Source organism: Pestalotiopsis fici (genome assembly GCF_000516985.1).
Source record: "Pestalotiopsis fici W106-1 unplaced genomic scaffold PFICI_Scf_4, whole genome shotgun sequence".
NCBI lineage: Eukaryota > Fungi > Ascomycota > Sordariomycetes > Amphisphaeriales > Sporocadaceae > Pestalotiopsis > Pestalotiopsis fici.
In genome coordinates this window covers 2,034,469-2,062,030 of record NW_006917094.1, presented here as the reverse complement: position 1 = coordinate 2,062,030, position 27,562 = coordinate 2,034,469, and the positions used below count along the sequence as shown (strand labels likewise).

The window sequence follows — 27,562 nt, the reverse complement described above, 5'->3', positions numbered from 1 at the left end:
CAGCTGTGTAGGCTGGGTCATAATCAAATGATCCACCAACGCCCCGTCTATGTCAAATATATAGAGATTACTTTCGAATACTATTTTTAGTTTACTAGTTTGCTATGAAAGAAGATGCGGCCTCAAGGCTAGCCGCCATCAGAGGCCGCCAGGCTGTAACGGACAATGTCGTCCAATTGCGTGCCTTCGGCGGCTCAACTTGACCCGACAGCTCAGTATTCAAGTGTAGAAAAGGTCGCGCTGCTCTCCTGACAATCGTGACGAGGCTCGCTAATTGATGACCGACGTCCCCGGCGGCTAAGAATTGGTATCGTTGTCCAATGAGGGGGTGCTATTGCTTTACACTGCATAGTGGCTATGTCGTCTGCATATTCCCCTCCTTTCCGAGTCTGCTGATCGAGGACGAGGCTCTGATTCCACAAACTTCTTTTCTTTTCAATTATCTTCTTTTCTTTCCAATTATCTCCTGTTCTCAATGTTTGGTCAGACCTGACATTTCTCTACCAGTGAAGCGCCATCGAAATGGCGGAGGCTTTCGGGCTTGCAGCGTCGGCCGCGGGCATCGTGTCCCTCGGGCTGCAAGTCTATGAAGGCGTCGCCTCCTATGTTGAAGGCGTCAAAGATCGCAAGACCGAATTATCTGCCATCTTAAAACAAGCAAACACCCTACAAGCCATTGTCAACGCTCTACAGGTGGCGGCTCCTCGAATCGATGCAATATTGTCAATTCATGAATCGCCTCTGCTGCCATCGCTCAAAACAGTGGAAGAAGAACTATGGGCCCTGAAACTCTTCTTGGGCTCGCTTCAAAATACCGATAGTCAGCCCAAGGATGTTCTAGCCACGCTGAAAGAACAGAAAAGGAAACTCACGTTTCCATTTCACAGACCGACTCTAAACAAGCTGCAGAAGAAGCTTGAATCTGCCAACAATGCCTTACAGACGAGTCTACAGGTAGTTGAGCTGTGAGTTCTCTTCATGTTTCATAACACTCAAGGTATTACGGCTGATACGAAATGAGCAAAGGACGGCTACCGCTCTGTTCCACACAGCTATTTCCGACATTCGTGCAACTGTGGACAATTCTCAATTGCTAGTGACGAATCTTCAGTCTGGCATTGGAACCTTGGAAACATCAATGAACTCCATGGCTCTCTCCCTTGCTCCCACACAAGCCTCGATAGGATCAATGGAGGGTAGACTCAACTTGCTCACGACAGAGGGAAGAAACAACAATGAGAATCTTGAGAGAAACTTCCACACCGTGCATACCAGCATGAGCCACCTCTCCGATGACGTGGGCAGAGCCATGAGTACAGTTCAAATGTCAACAGGTCAAGTTCATGGTGCAGTCTTGCAGCAAAGCCAAGATATACGTCAACTGCAGGACGTTGTATCAAAATCGATTGTGCAACCGACCACGATTGCGATGGCCGTAGAAGCAGTCATGGAAAAGAAGTTTGCTGAACTGACACACGGCAGTAGTGCCCCTACGAATTTGAGCCAGCCGCAGCTCATCTTGGGGAGACTACTCTCAAAGCCTAGCGAGCTCAGAGACGCACATGATGTTGATCGAATGGTTTCCATCACTCGGCGGCAACGTGAAGCTTCGATTTTCACTGCCCACAGAAGCTGTTCTTGCTACTTGAAACCAGGCACACAGCACCAGGTCGAGAAGTTTGGCGACTTTTACATGGTCAGAAAAACAAAAACACAACCTCAGCATCTACCCGACTGTGACTTTTGGGCATACAATTCCAAATCTACTACTCATGAGAGAACCTTGTCCTATACAGGCTTCCGAAAACTCTTGTCTGTGTCGCTGGAGCTGTCCCTTTCATGGACATCAGGGGCTGGTGGTTTGAGCATCAGCCCAAACATAACCTTGCGGCCAATGGTAGACGAGACAAGATCTCCAGCCTTCCGGCTCATTGACCTTATGCGGGAAAGCTACTTCTATATTGACTGTTCAGATATCGAGTTCGAATATATATTGGACCGTTCGATGAACGCAATTTTGAAACTTTATCGAACCAAAGAATGCTCGCCTTACGATGTCAACTTTCGCGGGGAGTCGGTGCTTCACAAATGGATAGATGTAGGTAATTGGACACCTTGGATATGACTCCAAATTACTTCCCGTGTGCTGTTGTTTCTATATCGTTGCTGACATCCCCTAGCTTCTATTTGCAGTCCTTGCGAGAACTAAATCGGAAATTTCTGCCCGAATCTTAATGACCGCATTGTCCTCAACGAGGCGTCTTGTGGCAGGATGGTCGCCAAGTAGCATCTTGTTCGATTACTATGGACAGTATGTTGCATCGGTATTTCAAACGCGTAGCCAGATGAAGTAGGAACGGCGCTAATAGCTCGAGTTGGTAGATCCCCGCTAGACTACACGACCGGCTACAACTTGGTAGATATGTTCCCATTAGGGGAAGTCGCGACTCTGCTATGCTCATACGACGACGAGCTTGCGATACGAGTGCGTGATAGCCTACGGCCATATGAGACCATGATAGGCCCATATGACCTTGGCAGCAATGAGATCCATTATATCCTTGGGTCTCCTGTTTGGCGAGAGGGTATGTGGTTGAACCAGCCTTATTACAATCATCAGCCTGTGAAGAACCCAAAGTAACAAAAGTTTTCCAGTATATGGCTTGGGTCCATTGAGCACATCAATCATAAGTGGCAACAAAGATCGCGTACAAACCATTCTGGATACGGATGTTTCCACCTTGGAAGAAACAAGCCATGCGCTTCAGACACCGTTCCATCTTGCCGCACTTAGCCCCAACCATGAGCTGTTGGAGGTTCTTCTTGAAGCTGCCGAGGACGGATCGACACGATTTGATACCAGAGATGCGCGTGGGAAATACGCATTAGAGGTCGCGGCTATAGACTCGTCGCGGCTTTGTCTCTATGGCCGTGCGTCTGTGCTATGTACAGACTGTCCATGTTCAGTCCCTTTCGATATGTTGCAATCCCGTGGTTGGCAGCTGTCCCCCAAGACGATCATTTCTCCATGCCAGCTGCTAATCCGAGCTTCTCAAGCGGTCAGAATGAAGATGATTTCGAATTTTAAGCACTTCAGAGAAGGGCTTCGTACAGCCGCTCTCGACTATCTCAGTCCATATGAGTACCAACACTTACAACTGGACGATTCGCGAATTGTGGATGGCCATATGAAACGAGTCGTGGAAAGACTTCTCGAATCAGATCTCAGAATAACCCAAGAGTACGAGGGTCTTGTCGATATTTTATCCAGAACAAGTGGAGATTGCATCTATCATGATCTTGTTGGAAATATCCGCCGCCATTTTAACATAGGCATCTCCTCCTTTGCCGACTTGCTTTTCGACAGCGGCTTCAAAGATGTGGATCATGAAGACGAGTATGGAAACAGTCCCCTACAAATCTTAGTGACTTCTAGTGAGTCTCTCGTGAGGGATGAAGACGAAGAGTCTCTTGAGCTGCTTGTTTGGTTCATTCACCACGGGGCCAACATATCGCAGGTCATCACAGAGTCTTGGGACGTGTGGGGTGCAACATTGACAGCTAATTTCCTGTGCCTAAAATCAATCAATCGGTACAGGAAGTCTGCAATAGATCACATCGCTGAGGCTCTTCGCTGGATTGCTCCTCTAGGACTATTTGACAAGTGCCGCTGTGGCTGTGTTGGGGCTGGTTGCAGCACTACAACCATATTCTTCCGAAATTTGTGGCAATGGTTCTTTAGGGACAAGGATGTAGTGCACATACATTACTACAACGATTGTGAAGGTTATGAAAGCTCTTCCGAAGGAGTAAAGGAAGTCTCGTCATCCAGGGCCGAGTCTGTATCCGATAGCTACAAGGACGACACAGACGACGAGTCGGTCTGCCAAGGCTATCCGGACCCGGAACGTATTAATGGCATCAACACAGAGAATGATACATCCTCGGAGTGGGAAACCATCGGCTCAGAGTCGGCATGGGAATCTGAAAATGATGAAAATGGGACAACGGACTTTTGGCAAAGTACCCATAACTTGTCAACCTATTTGCAGCTACTGGAAGTCGACTTTGTCAAGTGGGATCATGTTTCCTTGTCCGCTCTAAAGGTCTTCACTTTCGAAGCTCTTGAACTCAGACATACATGCTGCCACAAATTGGTCAAATCTGATAACGAGGACATACCGTGGAAGTGGAAGGACGTTCCTGTATGCGAGAACGAGATTGATGAAATCCAAGAAGAGGATCACGAATTGTTAGGCCTTCTGGATGATTTGGTAGAAGAGTTTGTCGACGAGCTTCAATCTTCTGGCAATAGCCTTCAACAGTTCTTGATCCGCTATTGGGCCCCTCGAATGGAACATGTCTTGGAAGATTTGCGAGCAGCCAAGATGAGCGCAGAACAAGTATTGGCGGCGGAACAGGTCGGCGTCACCTGGGAGGACGACTCAGTTGACGATTCGGTTGACGATTCGATTAGTGAGTCCGAAGATGAATACTCGTATCCACCCAGACCAACGCGATCGGAACGAATTGAGGCATTGATAAAGCAAATGGACGAGATTGTGGCCGAGTCTTCACAGTCAGGGCGGACATAGACTATTCATGTCAAATGACGTAGCTCCGTGGGCGTCGACGGTTCTTATTCTATCTTCGCTTGAGAATATTCAAAGATTGTGTTCTACTGAGAACATGTTCTAGAGTATAGGGAAGGCAGGGTACACAACTACGGAGCTTAGCACCGTCAACCGAACGAATTTTCTCCTTCTTTTTGTGAATTGCCTCTCGTATTATCTCTTTCGATTTTTTTCACAACTCTCACATTACAAAGACATTCAGGACGTTTGTAAACATGGCAATGAAATCAAAAGCATGTTGGGGTATCATACGGAATATCCAAATCAGCTACTACAAAAGATAATCATAGCTCATCGTCATCGTCATCGTCAATGGTCCAAATCAATGCCTTCGGTGACTCTTCGTGCTTGGTCGTCAAACGCACATTTTTTGATGCGCTCTTGCTGTATTCCGTCTTGATAGAATTCTTCCCAACCTCTGAAGGATTTCCTGGCCCGTCACCTTTCACCTTTGTCTCATTCGTGGCTTGCAATGCATATTTTTGCTCACTGCGTAAATCTGGCTTTGAGTCCTCTGGTTTCAGCTTGATATCAGGCTTCACCTCGTCCTTGACCCCATCCTGGGCATCTACAGGCAGCTTGCCCTCGTTCTCAGACTTGACCATACCGAAATCCCTCAAACGTTCCAGTCTTTTGGTATAAAACAGTTCCAAGGTGTTCCTGCGCTGTTCCTGGGTCATGGTCTCCACCGCCAGCGCAAACTCTGTGGCATTGGGAAATCCAAACGTCTTGGCCATTGTGCAAAATTGCCGCTGCTTGACGTCGTCGGGCGGGTTGTAGTGGAAGCTGAGATTGCCCGTCTCGATATCTGCGTCATCGATGCCGGGATCCTGGCTGTCAAAGATGGCTCTGGCAGTCTCACCCTGATCTTGGCTTGCCTCGAGCTCTGCACGCCGCGAGATTCTGTCTTCCACCTTGGAAGATCCCACGACCTCCGAGTTTTCGTGGGTATATTCCACGCCCGCAGATACGAGAATGGCCTGCACAACATCGCTCTTTCGTGCCTTGGCCTTCTTCTTATCCACATCGCCAATTTCCTGCTTGGTTAGAAGAGATGCCAAATGGCCCAGTCCGCCATTATCATTGCCCGGGTCTTCTTCCTTCTTGATCAGACCTTCCTGCGAGGCCTCTTCAACAGCTTGCTCCATGTCAACATCCATCAGACTGACGCCAGCTTTGGCCTCGGCAATATTTGTCTTGTTCACAATGTCTCGTAACTTGACTTCATCTGGTCTGTAAGACAAGAGATTGTCAATACCAAAGATCTCGCCTTTACGATCAGGCTGGTGCTGAACGCCTTTAAAGTAGCGGCGCTCGTTGGAAGCAGTATAGCCGATGTTTGCCTGCTGCTGCTTGTAAATCTGTCTGGCGTACGTGATCTCCTCAATCGTGCCGGCAGAGATGAGACGGTAGACTTCCACGTTGCGGACCTGACCGATACGATATGCACGATCTTGGGCCTGCAGATCATAGGAAGGGTTCCAGTGGGGATCCATGATTACGACCTTGTTTGCAGATGTGATGTTGAGGCCGACACCGCCAGCTTTGGTGGAGATGAGGAAGACGAATTGGTTCGAGTCTGTGTTGAAGTCGTCGACTGTGCTCTGACGGTCTTCGTACGACAAAGATCCGTCCAGATAGCTGACATTATAGCTTGTGTTGTTGAACAAGTACTGGAGAATTCTCAGCAGCCTCACGCTGTGTGAAAATACCAGGACCTTGTCTCCGTTGGAATGCCAATATGCTAGCAACTTCTTCAAAACTGCCCATTTGCCACAAAAGTCGGGGTTGGAGAGACTCAAAAGTGACTCTCGTTGGTTATACAATGTCTTCCAGTTATCTGGCATTGCAGCCTGTAGATATCTCATATCTCTATCGTGTTTCTCCTTGGTTTCTGAATGGGAAGGAATCAACAGGGTAAGGTGACTGGAGAGCTTTTGCAGAGACATGACGCATGGAAAAACCAAAGCCTTCCATGATTCGCCTTCTGCAGTCTTCTCGTGGCAGCAAAATCCTCGCTTATTCCCCGAGCCGCACTCACAGTCGTCGTAGGCACGTTTGACAATCTCTACAAGAGGACTGTCTGTAAAGTTCTGATACGCTTTGCGCTGTATTTCGGACAATGGGCAGAAAACAACTCGGTCGCTCTTCTTAGGCAGCTGATGAGCAATCAAGCTCTTCATGCGACGAAGGAAGAACTGTGGAAGAAGGTTCTCTACTAGTTTCTTTGCCGTCTTTCTCGCTTTGCTCAATTGCTGAATGGTCGCGTCGTGAGACTGTCCTATCGTCAGAGGTTTGCTGATGGTATGCTTCCACTCGGCCAGTGTTCCAAAGAGGCCCGGTTTCGTCCAGTTGAGTATGCACCATAACTCTTCGTACTTGTTTTGAATGGCCGTGCCAGTGAGCCCGATTCGGCACAGTGCATTGACATCCGTCATGGCCTTTGTGACTTCAGAACCAGGGTCTTTCAGGCAGTGGCATTCGTCGGCAACTACAAGATCCCAAGCGACTCTGTTGACTGCATTCTGGTTGTTCTTATATGTGGTATAGGTCGTGATCATGATCTCAAGACTGCCAGCTCGAGTGGCGGCGAGAACGTCATCCTTGCCGGCTCCATGGTAGAGATCAGTCGCCCACCATCCCCAGCGGTCCAACTCCTGCCTCCAATTTTGCGTCAATGATCCTGGACATACGATGAGCACCTTGGGATACCAGCGGTCAGTCGCCCATCGGAATTTCCTCATCCTTTTGGCGTCTCGCTGATCTCCAGTCTTGCCAAACATGGCAGTTAGGAAAGCTGCCACTTGTACCGTCTTTCCCAAGCCCATGTCATCTCCGAGAATACCTCCTTTTTGGTAGACGAATAGTTCATGAAGAAACTTGACACCCTCGACCTGATAATCGCGAAGGTATTGCGCAATCGGAGCGGGAATGATGCCACAGGAATGCGGAAGGACAATGTCCTCGTAGGCACGACTAGGCTTGACGCCACTCTTCTCGTCAAACTTTGGCCTCTCTTCCAGCCGTCCGTAGCGCTCATCGTCGGAAAAGTCCACGTCGTCATATGTAGGAGGCAGCTTCAACCCCGCCTGTTGGAGGCGTTTGCGATCTTGGTCAAACGCTCGGCGACGTTGCTTGAGGTAATCTGGCAGATTCTCTTCTGGATCATCATGATCTCCAGGCCGGACCTTCACCCGAGGTTTGCCCTTTGCAGCTTTCGCTGCTGGTCTCTCCGAGGCCTTGGCTTTACCCTTGCCCTTAGCCGGTTTCTCGTCAATCTTGCGCTTTTTGAAGGTATCATAGGACAGTTCATCATCGTCATCTGTCCACTCAATCTTCTCTGGCACTTGCGATGGTATTTTGCGCTTCCTTGGTTTGACATCCCGGATTGGTGATGTGGATGGTAGTACATCGGCTTCATCTCCGGAAGCTGTGACCTCGTCATCCGAAATGGAGATGATTACTGGTGGGGGCGCCATGGCGAAATAGGCAACCCGCGATGTCGAATCATGCAGTTGGCAACTTGATAATCCATGAGTTTGTTTTCAGATATGGGCTCTGTCTCTTTATTAAATAGAGGGTTAAAGCGTGCTTTGAGACGCGTTGGCTCTTGGTCACTTAGGCATTCACGAACACGTTGTCACGTGATTCCCTTTAGTCGTATAATTGATTGCAAGGCAGCAACTCAGATGGACTCCAGCTTGTAAATCATTTTCATCTCCAACGACAAAAGTTACTTCCAGGTTGGATATGCGCAGGTCTATGATTATCGAATATTCATTCGAGTAGAAACACGGAATTCACGTTTTGCAATAGTGAGCAATAACCGCTGCATCCCGGGTTCAGAAGATATGCATCATGCTGCCCATTCAAATAATGATGGAATTAAAGAGCTATTCCTGCTCCTAATTCCAGGTATATGAATCCAAGATGTTGGACTTGGAAGATAACACCAAAACGCCCTGCAATGCAATGCACCCACACCTTAGCGAGTTCACCTCTCTGGTAAACTGCGCTGATGCCTGTTTTCTTTTCATATGCTCCTGACTGAGACTTTCCCTAATCAAGTCCTCTACAGCAGCTCGAAATCGTCCAGCTTGTCTCTGTACTTCATGATATTCCTCTTAATCTTGCTGCCCACAGCCCAAGTGACAAAGTCCTCCATGTTACGGGTGACGAGGTAAGCCGGGTCGGTAATGGTATCGGTACCGACACGGACGTGGCCTTGCTCGATCATCTTTGTAGCAGCCTGCACCGTCTCGGCCATCTTGAGGCGGGTCATAACGACGGGCAGCCGCCGCCGGGCAAACGCCGACACGGTCACGTCGTGTTCGACGGCGCTGAGCTTGGAGGTTGAGGAGATGATACCCATGTCGTAGAGCTTTTCGAGCAGCAGATCCTCATGCTTGCGCCGCACGGGGCTGTCGGGTGGCAGGAGGGTTAGGCGATGTGCGAGTTTCCGGACGGAGCCACAGAGACGGTTATAGCCTGTTTTCCAAGTCAGCTTCAATTCGCAGGCTTGATTGCCCATGGCGTAGGAGTATCGTGGTACATACGGTGGTAGTCCTCGGGCTTCTGGATCATATAACGACGGATCTAGGCAGGAATATTAGCAGGCGCATACACCATGGGTGCCCACTATGGCAGCGACAAGCGTTTGGTGGTACATACAACTGCAGCATCTCTGTGGTCATTATCCTGCTTGTAGGTGATGAAATCGACCTTTCGGAGGAGCTTCTGCTCATGATGCTTGAGTTTGCGCACCATGATTGCGATTTTTGGTGATGTTATGAGCCGTGACGACTGCAACTAGCAAAACTGAAGCTCGGAATCGTCAATGGACTTTAGCCATCATCTAAATTTCTTATGGATCCTGGCGCCCGCCCACCATGCGTCCCGCTTTATCGATAAGACTGATAAGATATGCAGCTACCAGAGATGTTGCATCTAGCTAGGTGAGATTAGCAACGCCAAAAATATCTGGGTAGCGCCGCGAACTCGGGCGATGTCTCAATTGGCCATTGGGGATAGCTTCAGCTCCTGACCTGCTACACTCAATCAGTCCATCACACAGCCTCCAACATGCCGCCGAGGATACCACTATTGAGTGCCGCGAGGCCCGCTCAGACATACTTCAAGGCCCAGGTCTGCCAATTCTCCCAGTCAGGTGCTCGAAATGCCCGTAAGTAGTTATGCGATTCATCCCTGCAGTTTCCCCAAAAGAGAATGGAAACCAAAAAAAGCTAACATGATGGAATCGTATCAACAGTCCGGGACATTGGCCAGCCAAACTCCGGCTCGTCCCTCCTGGACCTCGACAAGCCCTCCTCACCCTCGTCGAGGCCAACACAGCGAAACAGCAATGCCGCCATGAAGTCCATCTTCGATCGGATGCGCGTCTCGCAAAGGCGCGGCGGCGACCAAGCGCCCGCGGGCGAATCCCTGCGGCCAAACGTCCAGGAGGAGCTGCGCGGCAAGAACATTGCCGAGGACTACATGCGCCAGCAGCCACGGCGGTGGAAGCTCGGCGACGTGTATGCGCCGCGCGACTTGTCGTCCGCCGAGATGTCGAAATGGGGCAAGATCTCGAATGTTGAAAGGGACCTAGTCGACCTGCTGGGTTTGAAGCCGCTGGATATGTACAGGGTAGGTGACCACAAGAAAGGAGGCGAGCAAGCATATCGTCAAGGATCGAAAATCGCGAGATGGAGCACACGCTGATCTAAAGAACTAGAACTTTTCCTTCATCTCAGAATTCACCACACCACACGGTCGCATAAAGAAGGCTGCACACACTGGCCTGAGGCCAGTCAACCAACGCAAGGTTGCAAAGGCGATCCGGCGAGCGATTGGGCTTGGACTCCACCCCAGTGTACACAAGCACCCTGAACTCTTGAAGAGAGAGAGGCGTTTCATGGGACCACAAACTAGAGCAACAGGCAAGATGGGCAACTATCTTTAAAATAGCAAGGAAGTTGACCGGAAAATGTCTAAAATGACAAAATTGTACAATAGATTGGTTCGCATTCGATTTTGTACAGATAGATACACACGCCTCGTGTGTATGAGTAACTTTATAACTCTTTGTACAATTACATGGCGACATCATCTTACGCTTTCCAGGGTCGCGTGATCTGGAATGTCCGGAAGCCTTCGGCGTCTCGCCTCCTCCGTATCTTCTCCAATTGGGCCCAGACATGTGGGAACCACTCCTTCGACCATGCTTCGAATTCATCTTTGAAGTCGTCATTGGGCAGAGCATTGTAAACCACGCCGAGACTATAGAGGGGTTAATACCGAGACAAGACACTCATATAAGGGCTCAAATGAACTTACGTCATGACATCAGGCCGCTGTCCAGTGTTGGCCTCCATGTCCTCGATGATCTTCTTGACCTCTTCCATGTGGCTGTTGCTAGCCAAAACCGCAGCATAAGCTGCCAACACGTTGACAGGAATCTCAATCTCCATTTTATGAAGCTTCTCCCAAAGCTGCTTTGCTGGTTCGTCGCCAAATGGCGTGATTTCATAAGTCCTAAAGACAATCTCCAGTGAGTGGTAGGAAGGGCCCTCGGCAGAGTTGTCGATGTCTTTCCAAAACTCCATTGCACGTTGTGGCTCTTCGCAGGCTGTGTATGCAATCATTAATGCGTTGAACAGCTGCGTGGTAGGTTGTACCGTGGTATCCATCTTGAGCATGTTGTGCACCAACTTGAGGCCCTCCAAGTCAGGGCTCCGGCCAATACCTTCGAGACAGCGGACATATGTCTCTATCGTCGGCCGATACTTTGGATTGCTATGTTGTCGCATGTGCCCAAACACGTGGCAGGCCATATCAGCACGCTTTCGATCAAAGAAAGTATCCATGATCTTTACTCTGTCCTCCAAGGCTGTGTCAGGAAAGAATTGTCGAAGTAAAGCGTAAGCATCCCACACGCGAGCCGTACTATTGGCTGTATCCAGGCAGAACCCGGTAAAGGCCTTGGAAATGAGCGCTCTTTCGCTCCAACTGTAGTGTACCGTGTGTAAAGAGAGCGTATCTATCACCTCGTATTGCTCGTCATTCTTCATGAATGTCATGCATAATGCTACCACGGTCTCCGGCTCTAGAGTGGCGGCCAGTTGTTCCAGGTAGCTTGTGACATCCAACACCTTGTCATGATTTGGGGATGGCGAGCTGCATAGCCCACGAATCAATTTGTTGAGAAGAGGCCAATCGTCTTCATCATTGTCATAGTTTTGAAGGGATCGGTAGGCGGTAAAGGCACCGTCCAGATCCCCCGCCTGCATTCTGTAGTCCATAATCAGACTATAATGCCTTCTATCAGGCTCGAGATCGAATTTGGGAACCAAAGCTACTAGTCGCTCGGCCATGTAGGGATCTCCCTTTTCGACAGCTGCCTCGATAAGGGCATTGACAATAGAGATATTGGGTCGGAAGTTGGGATCGGGGTTACTCTTGAACATGTGCTCGATATGTTCAGGCCCCTTGCCGAGGAGCAGTACTGCAAATCGATATATAACCAGAACTGCTTCTTCAGCGTAATGTGTCTCTGAAAGTGTAGGAAGAGTATCCGTTAATAATTGATACTCCGATATGGCCCATTCGGTATCATTGTTTCGCATGGCACATCGGAATACTTCTGCATAGGTTTGCTGCGCTGGCGTTGGAGGAGAAGTCGAGCTTGTCTCGGCGATGCCGTTCTCTGAAACGGATGCGTCGTCTGCGCGTGCGGGCTCGATCGGTTTGTAGAACCACTCCTTCATTGTCTCAAGATCATCTTTCTTGGCGTAGAATGTTGTCATGATCTCATGTACAGAACGGCCAAATTCAAGGCCAGATCGGGTTTGCATCTTTGCAAGGAAGTCCAATAGCTCTTCCTCCCTTCCCTCCTGCGCAAGGCCACGGAGCACCGGTATCCAGAGGCCCTTTGTACGGCCATAACCCAGTTTTGTATCGCTTTGAAGGGACTGCCACGATGTCAACAAGTGGTGTCGTGCCTCGAGTGACTTTCCGTGCTGTGTCAAGATTCTGAGAAGAGTGGCAATATCCGGGAACAACTCGACAGCGGCACTCTTGCTCTCGCCACCCCTGGAATACCGGGACGACCGGACCTTTTGTTTCGCCAGGTCGCGAATCTGTAGAAACAAGGCTCTTGCAAGCTCGAGGAGTTCGGTGGGGTCGTCGCGGGGTCGCTGTTGAAGTGAAATCTGTGCTGTCCTCAGGTCGGCCAGAGTCAAGGTGAATTCGGCACTGCGCTCGCCAGGCTCATTCAAGTGCTTCAAAACATGGTGCGCCACTCGTGCTTGCATGGCATTGACTGGGCGGTTGTTGACCTTTTTGTACTTGAAAAAGTCCCTGAACCCTTTGACAAGCTCCTCCCTCGGCGGCGGCCGAAGATTCTCATTTTTCATTGCGCCATACTTGAGTAACGACTCGAAACCGGGCTCGACCTCGGGTTCCTTCAAAATCCGGGGTGCCTTTTGAAAGAAGTTTAGAAACGTCCTCCGTTGAACTGGTCTCGCGATCCGTGCAGCGGCAGGATATCGGCGTAGAGATGGCCTTGTCGTCGGACACGGAGGGATGCCCTGGTGGGCACGCAAGCGTCGCAAGACATGGCGGGTCAATTGCGACCGCATAGTGGGTGAGAAGCCTATGGACGGATGCTACTTTGGCCGTCATATGTTAGCGATGACAAGGCTGCAGGTGGCCGAGCATGACAGTCTACTTGCCTGAGCATGGCTGAGTTGCTGAATTGAGCTGCGACTGGAGCTTGATAGTCGTCACCTGGCACTGGAGCAGGAGATCTCGAAGCTTGCGGTCGGTCGAAAAATATTGGAGCTCTCCCCATCCCATCCGCCGTAGCGTAGAAGCGTAGCGCGTCATTGCTAGGAGCTCCTTGTGCGTGGGAGCCAGCTGATGGCCAGCTGGAGTCGCGACTTGCCCAGGTTGAAGGATATTACTTGGAAATTGGTTTTTCTCAAGTCATTGGTAAAAGGAATCCAGCTAAATAATTATAGCCATTTTATTTTTACAATAATTCTATTTAAAGACTACGTTGTCACATTTTGAGTGCCTAGAAATGTTGAGTGAGGTATGCGCATGTGCATTGGCGCAAGCCACACCCGTACTTGTGAATATAATACTTACACACCTCATGTATAGAGAGAAGTACATGTAGCATGCACATGTGGACCGTCGCAGTTACAGAGGTTGCGAACCACTATATGGTCTTTGAATGTTCAAGTAAAAAGAAATCTAGATCCTTGGGGGAGTATAATAGAATATGCTGTCATGAAGTAAGAATATAGCACAGCTTGCTTTGGAGGGCCATTTGTTAGCATTGCCGATCCTCGAAGCTCGTCAATGATGGCGGCGATTGAGGATCGGAGTCCTATCATATAACGTAGTGCACTGCAATTTTAACCCACGCACAGGAAGTGAAATGTCTTCAGGTAACTACGATTGGTTCAAATTACTGCAAGTTTGCCTGCACCTTGACGTGTCAAACATGTCTATTAAGTCAATGCATAACTTGGTGAAGATAACACTTAAACCTGCAACCGCAAATATGCACATGTTTATATTTGGCGGTTAGTACCCGCAGAATGCACGTCGCATGCTTAATGTGATTATTTCTAATATGACTATGACTTAAATGGGCTGGTCACGGCTTGTATTTTTACGCTTCTGTGGAGTAATTGCTTCGCCCTTTCTATGCTCTCTTTTATCGAAGCACCTGTTTCCTGAGTAGGAGACAACTTGGTAGGCTTTGATGAAGACTTCTGCTTCAGACATTAAAGCTCCTGTCTCGAGAATTGACGAAGTCTTGTCAGAAAGCTTCTGAAAAAAAAAAAAAAACATATACTGAATACGAGGAACATAGATAGAGACAGAAGATCTGTATGATGGATGCGTAGAATAAGGCAAGAAAGAGGCGATCGCAGAGATAACCAGAGCTCTTGTGTTGGCTTATCTATTGCTCTCCAGCTAGCTAACCCTAAAATTCATTACTACTACACATACTTACACATCAAAATGACCGAAGCCAGAGTAAGAGACTATAAACAGAGATGAGAATTCATGCCCCAACCTGATTTTGAATCTTGTTGCTGACAGAATGACGAAAGATTTTGATGTTTCTCTGCGATTTGGCAAGACTTGTCTCACAGGTTTTCTTTTCCCCTGATCTATATTCCAATCCCGAGTTTTCTGCGAGTCGAATCAGCCGACTAATCGTACCTTAGAAGGATTATGATTCGAGCGGCTAGCTTCGTTATGAGCAGCTTTTAGTGAACACGAGACCTCATGCCCGTGTGGAACAAAACATTCGGGCGGAGAAAGCGTCAACGTAGCGGCGCAGGAGTAGTACACTCATGGCAGTTTTCCATAGGCGGAAATTCAATATTTAGCAGAAGATTGACCTTTTGTACTCTCCATGGTTAGATTTCCATCACATAAGCGCAAGGAACCCCTGAGACGGAACGTCAGGTCGCAACGCTATGAGTTTGAAACACTTTCTGGCCATGTGCGCTTGGTTCCTGCCAAGGCTGGGATTTGCCAATTGCACCTGTCATAATTATCATATGGTTTCGTTAAGGACCGTCACTGTCACGATGCTTTTGAGCAAATCAAAGGGTTTCTCTGGAAGCGAGCTCTGCAAGCCAATCAATGTTCTTTTCAGATAAAGCTATACCTTTGTAAGACCCCGGAGCCAAGCCCCGTTCCGGATTTCCGTGGAAACACCAACCCCGTGATCACTTCCCCATGTCCTGGCCCCGGCATTCAGTTTTTGGGGTATTGACTAAGGATAGCACTTGAGCCCCAAACGGAAATATCCAAGGAACAAAAACCACCAATCAATCACCGATGCATATTTTCACCTATATACGTTTCCATTTCTTGGCAAACTTTGCGGCAAATTGTTATACAAGAGCTCTAGAACCAATGCATGGGTTAGGGAAGCGACTTGTCAAAAGAGCCTCTTGTGTCAATATACTATAAAATGCCTGTTCCTAACACAAGTTTATTCAGCATGCCGATCCTTCCAGAATCAGCTTGCAAGCCTTGACATTACTCAGAGATCCCGTCTTTATCAGAAGACTTTACGATGATTTCAAAGCAATTCTTTGCAGTCGCTCTTGCGGCTCTGGTCCGTCAAGTCAGCGGCGCCGGTGTCACTGGCTCGGCCGAGGGCTTCGCCAAGGGTGTTACAGGTGGTGGCTCGGCTACTGCTGTATATCCCACGACAAATGCCGAACTTGTGTCGTATCTTGGAGATAGCTCTGCCCGAGTTATCATACTTACCAAGACCTTTGACTTTACGGGGACTGAAGGCACCTCGACCGAGACCGGTTGTGCTCCCTGGGGAACTGGGTCAGCTTGCCAAACGGCAATTAACCAGAACAGCTGGTGTGACAACTATGAAGCCAGCGCCCCAGATGTCACAGTATCCTACGACAAGGCTGGTGTTCTCGGTATCACTGTTGGATCGAACAAGTCTCTTGTCGGACAAGGCTCAGCCGGTGTTATCAAGGTGGGCTTATATATTCATTCTACATTCCCACTTAATACGGCCTATAGACATTAACGCATTTTCTCCAGGGCAAAGGTCTTCGGATCATCAGTGCATCCAATGTCATCATTCAAAATATCAAGATCACGGATCTCAACCCTGAGTACGTTTGGGGTGGTGACGCCATTACTCTGGACGACACTGATCTCGGTAAGCACCATTGCTCCTTCGTATTAGAGATATGCCCCATGACTATAATTGATGGTGATGATTATTTACAACACATACTTTCAAGTTTTTTATTCTTGCAACTCTAGGACGATACTAACATGATACACTTAGTCTGGATCGACCACGTTTCCACGTCACTGATCGGACGTCAGCACATTGTCCTCGGCACTGAGGCCAGTGGTCGCGTGACCATCTCCAACTGCAACATTGATGGAACGACATCGTGGTCGCCCAACTGCGACAGCTATCACTACTGGAACGTTCTCTTCTTGGGATCTCAGGATCTGGTTACCTTTAAGAACAACTACATTCACCATTTCTCTGGCCGTGCACCCAAGGTTGGCGGCAACACTCTTCTCCACGCTGTCAACAACTATTTCGTAAGCAAATGCCCTTCATGCTCCAAGCCGTACATCTCTCCCTGTTCAAAGAAGGAAGAGAAGAAATTTTTAGAAGGCATTGCCATATGCTCCTAAATGACATCTGACGTACCCTGCCCACAACAATCTTGCACAGACTTCTAACACATTTTATCAACCATTAGTACCAGACCGACAGCAGCGGACACGCCTTCGAGATTGACTCTGGCGGCATGGTCCTCGCCGAGGGCAACGTCTTCCAGAATGTCGTCAATGTCGTAACCGACGACGTCGAGGGTCAGGCCTTTACGAGCCCCAGCAGCACCGCCAACACAGCGTGCTCAACGTACCTGGGACGCAGCTGTGTTCTCAACGCTTTCGGAAGCTCTGGTACCTTCAACATTGTCGACACGAGCTTCTTGGTCAATTTCTCGGGCAAGAACATTGCGTCGGCTACCAGCGCAGATACTGCCAAGTCCGTGTCGTCATCGGCTGGCAACACCCTCTCTTGAGTTTTGACGAGAACAGACTTGTCGTTGTGGGCTTCGCGGAGCATGTGGGCGCTTCAGGGTGGCTGCATTGTTGAATCGGTAGCAAATACTTCCCTGTACATACTTTGTAGCATTGAAATCGTACATATGTCATATGCATTAACCCTGTGTCTCTTTTCCCCCTAAGTAAGGACGGACGCAGTGACTACCGTAATTATCAGTGAGCAATTATGTTCAAAAGTTTGAGACACACTCTCAGTCGTCCGGGTGAATATCAATGTTGTGCAGTCATATGAGACACGCAAGACAATGCATGGTCTAACGACAATGCCTGAGGCAGGGGTGCCAAGATACCTGGAAGAATTATTATTACTGGCAACATCCAGCACACTTCAGGTGAGGCTAGGCAGGTCTGGGGTAGCGCTAGTCCCCTGACTACAGGGCATCCGCGGCACTGAAAATACTTCGAGGCATTCTGCGGATGCGCACTAGTCGCCCACCATCTTACCGCCTTCCAAGCTAGAAAATAATCAACTATGCCAGGGGTTGCCACTCACTGAATGAAAGAAGCTTCATCACATGTTCATGAGCTCTTCCTACAACTCCATCGTCTCCCCCATCAGCTTTTCATCCTGTCCGCATGTTCATCTCACTCATCAGACGCAGACCCCTGTTGCTACTTCAAGCGGCACTCACAGCGACAATGCAGGATTCGGGAAGGGGACGAGGCAGGCCTAACCGCCGCCGTGGCGGCGGTAGGCCCGCTGGCGCTGGAGCTGGCAGCAACAGGCCGAGATTTCAAGCCAGCAATCAGGAGAATGATCAAGTCCCAGGATCTCAGAGACCCTTTGCAACTATAGCTCAGCCGGCCTTGACCATCTCTGTCCCAGCTGATACGCCCAAGTTTGCCGATCTGGCCCAGGAGAAGCTCATCGACCCCGTCCTCTTGCAGACGATTACGGAGGATATGAAGTTTGATCACATGACTCCTGTCCAAGCCGCCACCATACATGACTTGCTTAAGGAGCGTAGCGACATGCTGGCCCAGGCCAAGACGGGAACTGGCAAGACCATGGCTTTCCTGCTTCCCGCCATTCAGACTCTGATCAACAAGAACAAGAAGCCGGGAATGACGATTTCCGCCTTGATCATCTCTCCCACCCGTGAGCTGGCTATGCAAATTGCCAACGAGGCCACCACACTGCTGCAGCGTCGTCCAGAGTACAAGGTGTGCATTGCCATTGGCGGCACCAATAAAAACAGCGAGGCCTCCCGCATCTCCAAGGGATGCGACATTCTCATTGGCACGCCTGGTCGCATCCTAGACCACATCCAGCCTGATGAGGGTGACTACAGCATGGTCCTCGAGAGACTGCAACACCTGGATACTCTGGTACTGGACGAAGCAGATAGAATGCTCGACATTGGCTTCCTCCCTGACCTCAAGAAGATTATCGGTTTCCTTCCCGACAAGGAGTCGAGCCAAAGACAAGGAATGCTGTTTTCTGCAACCATTGCGGATCATGTGCAGAAGGTTGCCCACCTTGCTCTGTCCAAGGACTACAAGTTCATCTCGACCATTCCCAAGGGCGAAGCCGGCACTCACGAGCGTGTTCCTCAGCGACTCGTTGTTGTTCCCACGTTTTCTGACCTTACCGCCGCACTCGTCGGTGCTCTCCGCCAAGAGGTTGATCAGGTTGGCCCAGACAGTTTCAAGGCCATTGTTTTCGCCCCGACTGCTGCTCTTGTCGATTTCTACGCAGATGTCCTGGCCAAGATCCCCAAGTTGCCTTCGATCATAGCTCTTCATTCGCGCATGACACAGTCCAAGCGAACCAGAACGACGGATGAGTTCCGTAATGCTTCAAATGGTATTCTTTTTGCCACGGATGTTATTGCCAGAGGCATGGATTTCCCCTCTGTGACCAACGTCTTCCAGGTCGGCATCCCCGCCGACCGAGAGTCATATATCCATCGTCTCGGCCGTACTGCTCGTGCTGGAGCAGAGGGCCGTGGTACTTTCATCGTCGCAGAGGCAGAGAGGTACTTTCCCGAGCATAAGCTCAAGGACATCTCCTTTGAGAATGTTCAGGCGGATCTCAGCGCCAAGGAGTTGGTGGCCCAGATTGCAGTGAGCCTGGAGCCCGAGGTTCAGACCAAGGCATACCAGTCCTGGCTGGGTTATTACAAGGGTCCTCTGAAACAATTGCGCTGGACGCCAGAGCAACTGGTCAAGGAGGCCAATAATCTTGCACTTGAGGGCCTGGGCGCACCGGAAGTCCCGTCACTGTACAGGACCACGGTTGGCAAGATGGGATTGAAGGGCATCAAGGGACTGACGGTAGTCCCCGACCCGCCCAGAGAGGCTCGTGGAGGTGGAGGCCGGGGCCGGGGCAAGGCTGCCTCGGAAGCACCCAACAACGCATCGGGTGCGAAGCGCCAGAAGCGATAGATCATTTTTGGTGTGCCAATACCTTGATCAAGATCATGACATTGCATCATGCGGCGTTGAAGGGGATTCTCATGTTATAGAGGGTATAAACTATAGATACTGTTTGTTTGTTTACGGATACCCTCAAGAAGCTGGGTCACAGTGTAACGCAGCGAGGTTGGCCAAGTAAAAGACGAGGATCGGTCATAGGATATCTGCTCAAGTCAATGGTTTTAGGCGAACGGCGGTTCCGAATATATGTGGTTTGTCTGCTTTATAACATCTACTGTCACTTGTCTACTTTACTGCATCAGACCAACCAGATCGACTGGCGCCGCTCTGATTTATAACGCCATTAACCTTGCAATAGTCCTCATACAAAGCAATCATGGTTTGCAGCTTCTCAGGCATTGCATCACCGAGGTCATTGGTCTCGCCTGGATCTTCGAGGACGTTGAAGAGCTGCCAGCGCTCGGGGCCGTAGGGCTTGGGAATGAACAGGCCCTTCCACGGGCCCTGACGAACGGCACGGCGTCCAAAGAGTTCCCAGCCCGTAACGTGGTCCTCGGCATGAATCTTGGCTCTGTCACCATGGAGGTATGGTAGCCAGGACGCACCAGCTACCGGCGCAACGGGTCCACCCTGATACGTCGTGCCCGGGTGAGCGATGCCGCAGACATCGAGTAGTGTGGGCAACACGTCCATGACGGTGGCAAACTGATGATCAATCTTGTTGGGGGCAAAGAGCGGCGGGTACCGTGCAAGAAAGGGCACGCGGATACCACCCTCGGACGTGAACATTTTGTACAGCAGTCCCGGTGCCGTGCTCGCGCTGGCCCATCGCGCGCCGTACCAGACAAAACTATCATAACAGCCCATATTCTCGACGCTATTGTTGTGCCACTTTTGACAGTACGTGCCCATGTCGCCGCCGGATGTGAGTGGCGCGTACTCGTACTGCGCGCCCTCGGCACCATTGTCGCTAAAGAACATGATAATGGTGTCGTCGTACTGACCCGTCTGCCGGAGGTAAGTAACCACCCGCCCAACGTTTTCGTCGATGCGGTCGACCATGCCCGCGTACACCTCCATCTTGCGCGCGAACTCGCGCTTCTCGTCGAGGGTCAGCTCGTCCCAGTTCTTGGTATCGAGACCGTCCTCGCCTTTACTGATGACGGGTGCCGGCACCGCGTGCTCGGGTACGAGGCCCATCGCCTTGAGCTTGGCTACGCGTTTGAGCCGGAGTACGTCCCACCCTTCGTCATAGACGCCCCGGTACTTGTCGATATTTGCTGGCGGTGCCTGCAGTGGCCAATGAGGAGCTGTAAAGGGCAGATAGGCAAAGAAGGGACGCTCTTCAGTCCCGGATTCCGTCTTCTTTTCCTCGCGGTCCCTCAGGTAGTCTAGCAGGTTCTCGGTGAAGCTGTCGGTGCTGTAAAAGCCCTTGTCCAGCTTGTCTGGGCCGAAACCTTCCCCGTCGCGGTTGTACATGCGGCCCATGAGTGCTGCCAACCTGGGAATCGCCGACCGGTCTGTAAAGTCTGGTTCCCAGCCGTAGTGGTTGTGGCAGCCGCCTAGCATGGAAAAGGAGCGCTCGAATCCACGCGCGTGAGGGCTCGTGTCGGGGGTGAGGCCCAGATGCCACTTGCCGGACATGAGCGTCTCGTAACCTGGTGTGATTCCTTGGTTAGCCTTTGGACATGAGAATTCAAGGGTGAGTCAGAGAAGTGCTAATCGTCTGCTTACCTCCATCGCGCATGAGCTCGGGCAGACAGACGACTCGATCATTGAGGTAACCCTCGTAGCCCGGCTTCCCTTTCATATCAGGCGTGATGCGCTCCGCCATGGTACCAATGCCGGCTACGTGGTGGTCGGTTCCTGTAATGTAGCAAAATGGTGTTCAGCCGTATTTGGTTTCTTCATCCTCCATCGACAAAGATGCACTGCCCGTAGCCTGCCTAGTTGGAGACAAACGGGAGCAAACCATGGAGTCAATCTACTCACCACTCATGAGCATGGATCTCGTGGGAGAGCAAGCCGAGGCCACGTGAAAAGATGTCATGCGCAACCCCTCCTCGGCCAGCTGATCCAGATTCGGGGTCTGAATCTCGCCGCCGAAGCAGCCAATGTCTGAGAAGCCCAAGTCATCTGCGAGGATGATGAGAACATTGGGGCGCTTTTGAGATGCCATATTGCCTCGATAACAGCCTTGTTATGATTTACCTAGGCAAGTACAGAAAGCAATAGGATCTTGGAAGAAACATCTTAAAGAAATAAATATACAATAATTTTTTTCAGCTCATGATTCATCCGTAGATGTCGTGCTCGCCCGCTTCTGTGAGGAAATGGGGATCGCAATGCACTAGACGGTAATTGAGGTCATAGTTGGTCCTTTGGAGTATAGGAATTAAACAAGAATGACGAATGAGAGACATCTCCGAGTGTCGTGTCGGAGTGTTGTTCTAAAAGCGAGCATGTTTCCCATTCTCCTCCCGACGACTCGGGTGTCGCCTCGGTGGCGGTGGGTTGTAAGCTCTTCCCGGCTACTTCGGGTGTCGGGTCGGGTATAATGTTAGCTGTCTTGGACGGGGTCAAGGGACCGACCACCAACTGCTGGCTATTATTCATCGGCTGTCTTTTCTCCACAATGCCATGCCTCTTCATCGAGCAAATTCTATCGGTTGAGTCTCATGCAGTTGAAAACAAAACCCAATTTTTACGGTATGTGCGCATGATTTTGAGCATTTGCAAAGTGTCAAGGCACTTTCACAGGTCTCATTGCCGATGTCGACATGTTCCAATCCTGAGGTCGTATAAGCGAGTGTCAGAAAAGACGGTTTCGGTCGGTCTTTTTAATTAATCCACAATATATATATATATAATTCTTCAAAAGCTATATGCCCTCTTAAAACAAATTGTTGCTTCCTGTCGGAACTATTGTCCCACTATCACCAAGCTCCATATCTCCGGGGAACGAGAATGCAGGCAATGTAAACTCGAGTGACTGAGGGCAATAAGGAAACAGATTACTGTCAGTAGTGGTGCTGCTGACATCATCTCTACCATAAAGATTTTGTGCTGCGAATCCAGAGAAAGGAGAGGTTGAGGGTAGTGGACCCTCCCATCCATTGTAATCCGAAGCTGCCAGTCTGGTTATATTTCCTCTATCAAGTCCGACGGGCCCCCAATTTGTCATTCCTTCCGATATTTGGGAATTGGGAATGCCATGTGGCTGTCCTCGCTTGGGATTCGGAAATCTCGCATCTTCTCGTTGGCGGGCTTGATCGGCTACTTCATCTATACATAGTGGCACAGTTTTGTTTTTCTCAAGAATACTAGATGATGAATGTGTGTTAGAAGATCTTTGTGTTGCTTGAATTTGGCATGTTTCACATACTCTCGGTGGGTACTAGTAAAGTCCCGGGCAATTTCTGCGTTATCGGGAGAGGCTTCGATTTCCGTGAGGATTCTTTGCAGCTAGAGTTGACACTAAAGTTAGGAACGAAACTTTGCGAAATTGCGATGTAAAGTTCTAGGAGTGGTGATGGCTTACCCATGAACCAACATAAGGACTCACTTGGGCCAATGGCTCTAGGATTTCGAGGTTTAGATGAAGTGGCGTCTTGGCTAGCCCCGAAGTCTCAGTTTGGTATCTCGTGAGGAGTAGCATTGACCGAGTATTGATATAGACACAACGTGCTATTGTCGTATCAGTCACAAAGAAACGCTCAGAATACCGCTGAACCGAGTGTAGACGAGCCCAGAACTGATGAAGGGTGTTTGCATGGCGCGCCAACTCGTCCCGACAGCGATCCAAAAGCGCTTGGTCGTAGCCTTTGTCCGGAGAAACATTTTGATCAGCTGACGTGGTCGGCTCGAGAAAGTGGAGATACAGTTCGCAAGCAGCTGTATGAAGCCAGCTATGGACCATGGTATACACTCCAGCGTCAGGTGTGGATGCCCGTAAGAACAAGGCTCTCTCGTTGTTACGCATTTCTGGAGGCAAGAGATTCTGGAACTCGGCGAGTTGCCGTCTCAAGTCCATAAAGCGGCCGCCATCGTCCCAAAGACCCGCGGTGGTCTTGTCCTTGCCCTCAAATTGGAGAAAGATTTGGATTTGTTCACGCAGATCGAGTATGCGAATCAAATATGCCGTCACGCCAAGAGATTCCAGATTTTGTAAGCTCTCAGAAACCATATCTTGAAGGTAAGGAGTCGCAGTCTCCTGCTCGAGGCCAAATAGTCGGTCATCACAAGGCAGAGTCACCCGGATTTTCTCGCGCGGGCACTGTGATGGATACCCGAGACCCTCACATCCGATTACCTTGTCTAGATAATAGACGCACCATATCAAACGCCGACGACACTCCTGGTTGGTAGGAAGAACGGCATCTGTTGGGTGGTTCAGTTTGAGCGCAAAGGCATGAGTACTGGCCAAGGCCAAGAGGTTCCATGCCGTGACCAGGCGACCGGAAGCCAGATGGTCAAAAATAAGAAGTAGAAGGATCTGCAGTCGGGGAATGGAGAGGGAGCTGAGATCGCGGAAGACTGCCAACTCAACATCGGCGAGCCACTTGGGCCCAGGATAATCAAAGGAGTCTCCGTTATCTGAGCGAGGTCTGTTGGACACGAAGCGAGAAGATACGCTCGTGACGACTCGTACCAGGTTCTTTGCCATGGCACCAGTATGCCAGGACCTCAGAAATGAGCCCTTGTGTATAAAGTTGAAAGCCGAAGTTGTCCAGACATGATGGAAAAATGCGTCAATATGAATCTGTAAGATACTTCGCCGCAGGTCCAGAGAAGTGGACTCGGGATGGTGTATCTCTGTTTGACCTTCGATCTGACCACGGGCGAATGGAGAAGCAGGTTCTTCAGACACTGTTGTCATACCGGTGCCAACTTTCTCGTAGACACAGTCAAGTTCGTGTGAGTGGCACCTGTCACACTTGGGCCAACTCCCAGAACATCGTAGTTTGGAGTTCCTGCATAGCACGCATGCCTGCCGCGTACGCTTCTTGGTTAAAGATGTGACACTTTCTGATGAACCATCTTCATATTGGCATTCAAACCCAAGACGGGTGCAATTGGAGCATGCTTCGGGATTCTCGTCACACTTCACCTTGCGGGTCTTGCAGGGGAGACAGCCCCGGCTGGACCGTTTCCGCTTTTTTCTAGGCTCCGGGTTGCTCCTCCTCTCAGTCGGAGACGTGACAGCTGGAGAGAGAGTCATGGTTGATGGTTGGAAGGGTTTGGGAGAAATCGACTCGGCTCGGGAGTCGGGTAAGTTGAAGTCGGTTGTGGTTTGCTCAATCATTACCCCAGATTTGCACGAGTCGTGGGCCCGTGGGGTATGGCGTGCTACTAGCCTATAACCGTTATAGTAGGTAAGGTACTGGGTGCTATTGAATCCCTATCTCTCTAGGTTTGCAACCAAAGCATCCTGCTAGTTCAAACTCTACATCAAGATCATCTCTATGCAAATGGATATATATATCATATCTTGCTGAATCATCTGGTATTGCTTTTGAAAATCGAGACGAGGCAGACAAAGAGCTATGCCATCAGAGTCTTGAGCCCCTGTATGGGTTTCGCAGTCTGTCAGATATCATTGTCGTCTTGTTCCCAATCCGTCACACAGCGCCCTTAGATCTTCCTGACTTTGTCGTCAAGATGCGTAATCCTTTTGCCATCAATGAAGGTATACATGGCCCAGCACCCAAACAGATCTATGGATGGAGGCCATATGCATTAGCATGCTCCTCATCGTGGGTAAGCATACAATTTTCCAGGAAAGGATGGAAGAGTAGAAACATGCTAATTGTCTCTCAACACAGGCCGCTGCCATGTTTGGCTACGACTCGGCGTTCATCGGCTCGACTCTTACCTTGACCTCGTTCAAGAACGACTTTGGACTTGGCGGCGAAGCGGCGACCAGACTAAGCTCAAACATTACCTCTATATTCCAAGCTGGTGCCTTTTTCGGTGCCATCTTTGGGTTCGTGATTGCTGAGAAATGGGGCCGTAAACCCAACCTGATTGTGTCGAGCCTGGTCTTTCTCCTCGGTGCCCTTCTGCAGACGTTCTGCAAGGGTTCATCTCAAATCGGGATGATGTATGCTGGCCGTATCCTCACAGGCATTGGCGTCGGCGCCAGTTCTCTTATCAACCCCATTTATATTTCCGAGTCAAGTCCTGCTGCGATTCGTAGGCGTATGATTGGAATCTTTGAGATCTTCCTTCAGATTGGTACGTGTTGCGTCAATCAGCAGCATATATCCTTCAACCTCCACTTCACATGCTCACAAGGTCACAGCCAGTCTCTGCGGCTTCTGGGTGACATATGGTGTCAACCAGGGTCTGCCATCAAGTACAATGCAGTGGCGCATTCCGTTTGCTGTACAGACTATTCCGGCCGGATTTTGTGTAATCTGCATGGTCTTCATGGTTGAGTCGCCTCGATGGCTGGCCAAGAAACGTCGGTACGCGGAGGCACTCGAGACTCTGGCCTGGCTACGCCATCTACCTGCCGACCATGTATACGTCCAGGAAGAAATGACACTGATTCGCACCTCGCTTGGGTCAGAGTCCGAAAATTTCGGAAGCGCATCCAACGCGCTCAGCCTGAACGCCTTGCGCGGCGCCTGGGCAGAACTATGGAGCCCCTCGATGCGCTTTCGTGTCGGGTTCGCCATGGCCATGAAGTGGATGAGCAACGTGTCTGGTGTCAATGCCCTCAACTACTATACTCCAGTCATCTTCAAATCCCTCGGCTTCAGCGGCGCCTCGGTCTCGCTGCTGGCCACGGGCATTTACGGGGTTGTGAAAAGCCTGGTCACGGTCATATTCCTCTGGTTCATGGTGGACCGCTGGGAACGTCGCCCGTTCCTCCTGATCGGAACCGGCATCATCATGGTCTGCATGTTCTACTTGGGTGCGTACAGTCGCATCTCGCACTCGTTCGAGACGTCGCCGCCCCGTGACGGTGGCGCCTACACGGCCATTGTTCTGACCTATGTTTATGCCGCCGCTTATTGCATCAGCTGGAATGCGGCCCCTTGGGTTTTTGCAGCCGAGGTGTTTCCAACCAACATTCGCACGCTGGGCATGCTGGTTGCTGTGCTCAACCAGTGGCTAGCCCAGTTTGTTATAGTCTATGCGATCCCCTATATGATTGCCGACATTTCGTACGGCATCTTCTTCTTCTTTGGCGCTTGCATCACCGTCAGTGGCCTGGCCGTGTACTTGTTGATGCCCGAAACCAAAGGCTTCCCGCTCGAGGATATGCATTACATCTTTGAGAATGGACATTGGTTCGCTCCAAGAATGAGAGCCGCTGCCGAGGAGCTACAGGCAGAGCAGAATCGCATGCGGGAGATTGAGGCGAACAAGCCTATAGTCGAAGAGATCCCATAAGTTCATCATCCAATGGAAAGTCGGAAGCTGTCGTGCCAATTTTCGAGTTTGACAAGATGGGCAATATCCTTAACATATAACACGGCGACTGCAGTGCTGGGAGAAGAAGTAGCGTGATCATAAAACTATCTAGTTGCGGTTGAAGCAATGCCTCCTTCGTTGTTGGTACCAATTTGAATTGCATTTCTGCCACATGTGATCGGGCCAAATTACACCCTTGTGGAATAAGGTCAGGTGTTGATGTGGCTTCGGCTAGAACACCGGAAATGGCCAGTCTATAAACACAGTTTTATGCGCTATAGCGAACCCCATATACGAGTTGAATTGCTGACGCCGTCGCCGTCGCCACCGCTACTAGAAGTTGATACAGATTTCTACTCATTCATCTAACCAACAGAAGACAAGACTAGAAATCTTGTGAGCTCACCTTCTCACATATATTGTTTTGCGCATGCGGTGGACGATGGAGGGGGTGTGCTCCGTAC

The 27,562-nt window shown here is 50.0% G+C and overlaps 11 protein-coding genes across 11 annotated transcripts; 5 read left to right on the top strand and 6 right to left on the bottom strand.

The window, feature by feature from the left end:
- Positions 1-522: 522 nt before the first annotated feature.
- PFICI_06624 (uncharacterized protein) lies at positions 523-4,595 on the top strand (the record flags this gene model as incomplete). The annotated part of the gene is made up of 5 exons (XM_007835205.1): positions 523-965; positions 1,027-2,098; positions 2,181-2,311; positions 2,383-2,585; positions 2,656-4,595. The coding sequence occupies 5 exons, from the start codon at positions 523-525 to the stop codon at positions 4,593-4,595; spliced, it is 3,789 nt and encodes a 1,262-aa protein (XP_007833396.1).
- Positions 4,596-4,918: 323 nt separating this feature from the next.
- Positions 4,919-8,113, bottom strand: PFICI_06623 (uncharacterized protein; the record flags this gene model as incomplete). The annotated part of the gene is made up of 1 exon (XM_007835204.1): positions 4,919-8,113. One exon carries the CDS (start codon positions 8,111-8,113, stop codon positions 4,919-4,921), a length of 3,195 nt encoding a protein of 1,064 aa, XP_007833395.1.
- A 593-nt stretch (positions 8,114-8,706) lies between these two features.
- PFICI_06622 (U3 small nucleolar ribonucleoprotein IMP3) lies at positions 8,707-9,401 on the bottom strand (the record flags this gene model as incomplete). The annotated part of the gene is made up of 3 exons (XM_007835203.1): positions 8,707-9,122; positions 9,191-9,230; positions 9,306-9,401. The coding sequence occupies 3 exons, from the start codon at positions 9,399-9,401 to the stop codon at positions 8,707-8,709; spliced, it is 552 nt and encodes a 183-aa protein (XP_007833394.1).
- Positions 9,402-9,716: 315 nt separating this feature from the next.
- Positions 9,717-10,596, top strand: PFICI_06621 (uncharacterized protein; the record flags this gene model as incomplete). The annotated part of the gene is made up of 3 exons (XM_007835202.1): positions 9,717-9,816; positions 9,904-10,280; positions 10,369-10,596. The coding sequence occupies 3 exons, from the start codon at positions 9,717-9,719 to the stop codon at positions 10,594-10,596; spliced, it is 705 nt and encodes a 234-aa protein (XP_007833393.1).
- A 148-nt stretch (positions 10,597-10,744) lies between these two features.
- Positions 10,745-13,273, bottom strand: PFICI_06620 (uncharacterized protein; the record flags this gene model as incomplete). The annotated part of the gene is made up of 2 exons (XM_007835201.1): positions 10,745-10,913; positions 10,971-13,273. 2 exons carry the CDS (start codon positions 13,271-13,273, stop codon positions 10,745-10,747), a joined length of 2,472 nt encoding a protein of 823 aa, XP_007833392.1.
- A 2,471-nt stretch (positions 13,274-15,744) lies between these two features.
- On the top strand, positions 15,745-17,251 carry PFICI_06619 (Pectin lyase B; the record flags this gene model as incomplete). Its single annotated transcript, XM_007835200.1, has 4 exons — positions 15,745-16,170; positions 16,239-16,359; positions 16,492-16,760; positions 16,925-17,251. The coding sequence occupies 4 exons, from the start codon at positions 15,745-15,747 to the stop codon at positions 17,249-17,251; spliced, it is 1,143 nt and encodes a 380-aa protein (XP_007833391.1).
- Positions 17,252-17,933: 682 nt separating this feature from the next.
- On the top strand, positions 17,934-19,682 carry PFICI_06618 (uncharacterized protein; the record flags this gene model as incomplete). Its single annotated transcript, XM_007835199.1, has 1 exon — positions 17,934-19,682. The coding sequence occupies one exon, from the start codon at positions 17,934-17,936 to the stop codon at positions 19,680-19,682; it is 1,749 nt and encodes a 582-aa protein (XP_007833390.1).
- A 276-nt stretch (positions 19,683-19,958) lies between these two features.
- On the bottom strand, positions 19,959-21,852 carry PFICI_06617 (Arylsulfatase; the record flags this gene model as incomplete). Its single annotated transcript, XM_007835198.1, has 3 exons — positions 19,959-21,331; positions 21,408-21,539; positions 21,666-21,852. 3 exons carry the CDS (start codon positions 21,850-21,852, stop codon positions 19,959-19,961), a joined length of 1,692 nt encoding a protein of 563 aa, XP_007833389.1.
- A 714-nt stretch (positions 21,853-22,566) lies between these two features.
- On the bottom strand, positions 22,567-22,857 carry PFICI_06616 (uncharacterized protein; the record flags this gene model as incomplete). The annotated part of the gene is made up of 1 exon (XM_007835197.1): positions 22,567-22,857. One exon carries the CDS (start codon positions 22,855-22,857, stop codon positions 22,567-22,569), a length of 291 nt encoding a protein of 96 aa, XP_007833388.1.
- Positions 22,858-23,193: 336 nt separating this feature from the next.
- On the bottom strand, positions 23,194-24,894 carry PFICI_06615 (uncharacterized protein; the record flags this gene model as incomplete). The annotated part of the gene is made up of 1 exon (XM_007835196.1): positions 23,194-24,894. One exon carries the CDS (start codon positions 24,892-24,894, stop codon positions 23,194-23,196), a length of 1,701 nt encoding a protein of 566 aa, XP_007833387.1.
- A 440-nt stretch (positions 24,895-25,334) lies between these two features.
- Positions 25,335-27,077, top strand: PFICI_06614 (uncharacterized protein; the record flags this gene model as incomplete). The annotated part of the gene is made up of 3 exons (XM_007835195.1): positions 25,335-25,433; positions 25,499-25,910; positions 25,978-27,077. 3 exons carry the CDS (start codon positions 25,335-25,337, stop codon positions 27,075-27,077), a joined length of 1,611 nt encoding a protein of 536 aa, XP_007833386.1.
- Between the last annotated feature and the right edge of the window lie 485 nt (positions 27,078-27,562).